Source organism: Dipodomys spectabilis, unplaced genomic scaffold (genome assembly GCF_019054845.1).
Source record: "Dipodomys spectabilis isolate Male_0828 unplaced genomic scaffold, ASM1905484v1 ptg000136l, whole genome shotgun sequence".
Taxonomy (NCBI): domain Eukaryota; kingdom Metazoa; phylum Chordata; class Mammalia; order Rodentia; family Heteromyidae; genus Dipodomys; species Dipodomys spectabilis.
In genome coordinates this window covers 6,640,167-6,641,649 of record NW_024870813.1, presented here as the reverse complement: position 1 = coordinate 6,641,649, position 1,483 = coordinate 6,640,167, and the positions used below count along the sequence as shown (strand labels likewise).

The 1,483-nt window shown below is 42.3% G+C and overlaps 1 protein-coding gene across 1 annotated transcript; it reads left to right on the top strand.

Annotated features, from left to right (window-relative positions):
* Positions 1-318: 318 nt before the first annotated feature.
* On the top strand, positions 319-1,106 carry LOC122116539 (40S ribosomal protein S4-like). Its single transcript, XM_042690261.1, has one exon. It carries the CDS (start codon positions 359-361, stop codon positions 1,094-1,096), a length of 738 nt encoding a protein of 245 aa, XP_042546195.1. The 5' UTR covers positions 319-358; the 3' UTR covers positions 1,097-1,106.
* The last annotated feature ends 377 nt before the right edge of the window (positions 1,107-1,483 follow it).

The following is a 1,483-nucleotide window of genomic DNA, read 5'->3' as shown; positions in this document are numbered from 1 at the left end:
TGCTTCTCCTGCTTCAGGCTTCTGAATGCAGACAGGGCTTTTGTTGTTTTGCTTTTCCTCCACATTGTGTTTTGAGATTATAGTGGACCAGATCACAATACCAATAAAGTTAGAAGTCAGAAAACACTCTGAAAATGGAAATGATTGTATAAGATCATTAAAAATGGCTGACTCCTCTCTTTCCGTTCCTAGCCCAGGCATGAACGTCTCTAACATGTTTTATTGAAGAAAAATCTTGAGAATTTACACTAAATTCCTAGTAAGCTGAAACCATGTCACAATATTGCAATATAAAACTTCCCTTCAGGCTGGTGGTCCCAAGAAGCATCTGAAGTGGGTAGTCGCGCCTAAGCATTGGATGTTGGATAAGCTGACTGGTGTGTTTGCTCCTTGTCCATCCACCAGTCCCCACAAGCTGAGAGAATGTCTGTCTCTCATTATTTTCCTAAGGAACAGGCTAAAGTATGCCTTGACAGGAGATGGAGTGAAGAAAATCTGCATGCAGCATTTCATTAAGATTGATGGCAAAGTCAGAACTGATATCACCTACCCTGCTGATTTTAAGGATGTCATCAGCATCGATAAGACAGGGGAGAATTTCCGTCTGATCTATGACACCAAGGGTCGCTTTGCTGTTCACTGCATAACACCAGAGGAGGCCAAGTACAAGTTGTGCAAAGTGAGAAAGATCTCTGTGGGCACAAAAGGAATCCCTCATCTGTTGACTCATGATGCTCCAACCATTCGCTACTCAGATCCCCTCATCAAAGTCAATCACACCATTCAAATTGATTTGGAGACTGGCAGGAGAACAGATTTCATCAAGTTTGACACCGGTAACCTGTGTATGGTGACCAGAGGTGTTAACTTGGGAAGAATTGGTGTGATCACCAATAGAGAGAGACTCCCAGGTTCTTTCGATGTGGTTCATGTGAAAGATGCCAATGGCAACAGCTTTGCCACCCAATTTTCCAACATCTTTGTTATTGGCAAAGGCAATAAACCTTGGATTTCTCTTCCCCGAGGAAACGGGATCTGCCTCACCACTGATGAAGAAAGAAACAAGAGGCTGACAGCCAAACAGAGCAGTGGGTGAATTTCACTTACTATTTCTATGTGCCATTGGAAATAAGAAGAGACTTTCACTTAATGAAATGGTCTCTATGAATAAATAAGGATGAGAGAATTTTAAATAAAAATGATCTGACGTGATTTAAAAAATGGCTGACTCCTAACACTAGATACAAAAATGAACTATGTTATTAGGTAGCTCAAGTAATATTCTATTTCTTTCCCTCCCCTCTCTCCACTCTTTCTTCTTGCTTTTGTCCAGACTTCCCTTCATCTCTACATTTTTTCACGCCTTTTCCCCTCCCATTCCATCCCTTACCCTCTCTTTTCTCCCTCCCTTCTGCCACCCTGCCTGTGCCCCCCGAGGCGGTCTCATATTGATTAGGAAATTCTCAAACCAGTTCAGGCTGAT

Bases quoted from the DNA above. Each gene is read 5' to 3' on its own strand.
- LOC122116539 (XM_042690261.1), top strand. From the start codon at position 359: ATGTTGGATAAGCTGACTGGTGTGTTTGCTCCTTGTCCATCCACCAGT.